The sequence below is a fragment of the Chrysochloris asiatica genome, unplaced genomic scaffold, assembly GCF_000296735.1.
Source record: "Chrysochloris asiatica unplaced genomic scaffold, ChrAsi1.0 scaffold00554, whole genome shotgun sequence".
In the NCBI taxonomy this organism is placed as follows: Eukaryota; Metazoa; Chordata; class Mammalia; order Afrosoricida; family Chrysochloridae; genus Chrysochloris; species Chrysochloris asiatica.
The window spans coordinates 387,173-389,044 of record NW_006409072.1 but is presented as its reverse complement, the minus strand read 5'-3'; the positions used below and the strand labels follow the sequence as shown (position 1 = coordinate 389,044).

The following is a 1,872-nucleotide window of genomic DNA, read 5'->3' as shown; positions in this document are numbered from 1 at the left end:
CTCTATTTAGATTCTCTTTGCTCACCAATTACAATGTGCTAAATTTATTGTAAGTATGATGCAAATGCACAGAAATTACCTATGTTAACTAATACATTTCAGGAAAATCTTTTAATTTCATTAAACATATTGCACCACAAATTAGTCCCAGAAATGGATACCAATACAGAAATAAACTTAAATTTTGTTTTTTGTGGCATCCTGTTTTAGCATTGAAAGATAATGCACTGGACAGAAATGTCAGCCTGAACCACAAGGTCAGTAGTTCAAACCCACCAGATGCTTCTTGGAAACCCTAAACAGAGTTGTTATAAGTCTAAATTGGCTCAATAACACTTAACAACAAGAAGAAAGAAGTCACACAATCAAGGAGACTAAAGCAGATAAATTGGCATTTGACTATTTTATAAGCAAGAATTTCCAACTACAGAGAATGAAAGGAATAAATGGGAGTCAATAAATGTACTTAGACTAATTTTTTTTTCTCATTTTGATTTTTCAGATTATTTAGAGATTATTTATCTTTGTCTCTCCAAGTCATAACCAAATGATACTGAAATGCATAACTCTACCATAGTGACTGAATTCCTACTTACAGGATTTTCTGATGTGTGGGAGATCAGAGTCTTCCACACTATGCTATTTCTATTGATGTACTTGACTACTCTAATGGGGAACCTTCTCATAGTCACAGTAATCACCACTGATCAGAGTCTTCATACCCCAATGTATTTCTTTCTCTGGAATTTATCTGTCCTGGACATGTGTTATATTTCTGTCACTATACCCAAGGCATGTGTCATCTTGATGCTTAACAACAGGGTGATCTCCAAGGTTGGATGTGCAGCTCAGATCTTCTTCATATTATTATGTGCTTCTGCAGAGTTGCTGTTACTTACCGTAATGGCCCATGATCGCTATGTGGCCATCTGCCAGCCCCTCCACTATCACATGGTCATGAATCATCGTGTCTGTGTTCAGATGACCCTGGCCTCTGTGCTCAGTGGTCTGCTCTATGCAGGTGTGCACACTGGTAACACATTCTCTTTGTCCTTTTGTCAGTCCAATGTGGTCCATCAGTTCTTCTGTGACATCCCCCCTCTCTGGAAGCTATCTTGCTCTGACATCTTAAGCAATAAGATTGCAATGATTTCCTCTGTAATAATACTGGGTGGTGGCTGCTTTGCCTTCATCACCATGTCTTATATTCACATATTTTCTACTGTTCTCAAGTTACCAACCAGAGGAGAACGAGGAAAGGCCTTTTCCACCTGCATCCCTCACATTATCATAGTTACAGTCTTTCTCATATCTGGTGCTGCAGTGTATCTGAAGCCAACCTCCAACTCACTTCCAATCAAGGACATGGTCCTTTCTTCATTCTATTCCATAGTTCCTCCTTTCTTGAATCCTGTTATCTACAGTCTTAGAAACAAGCAGATAAATGAGTCTATAAAGAGATTTATGAGAAGAATAGATGTTCTACTAATGAAAACTATAAGATAATTATGTCAAGACACTCTTACATTGATTGTGAATTGAAAATGGTTCAAAATAATGTTATTATCTATTTCTAATTTGGGGGGACCTGACTTGAATTCTATTTGACAGTCATTGTATTTTGTGTTAGTGAAGCCTGTAGCATCATTGTCAAAACTTTTTTTTTTTTTCCCTAAACATTTGTTTTGATGTATTCTATTTTAAATGTTGAGTCTTCTGTAACTTTGATTGGCCAATGGTTAAGCACTCGGTCTGTATCAAATCCTCAGTGGTTCAAACCTATTAGTCACTCTTTGAGAGAAAAACCTGGCAAACTGTTTTCTGTAAGTATAATAGCCTTAGAAACACGATGGTGCAGTCAAAACTGTTTCT

At 36.9% G+C, this 1,872-nt stretch overlaps 1 protein-coding gene across 1 annotated transcript; it reads left to right on the top strand.

The window, feature by feature from the left end:
- The first annotated feature begins 558 nt into the window (after window positions 1-558).
- LOC102816341 (olfactory receptor 14C36-like) lies at window positions 559-1,506 on the top strand. Its single transcript, XM_006877675.1, has one exon. The coding sequence runs from the start codon at window positions 559-561 to the stop codon at window positions 1,504-1,506; it is 948 nt and encodes a 315-aa protein (XP_006877737.1).
- Window positions 1,507-1,872: the final 366 nt, after the last annotated feature.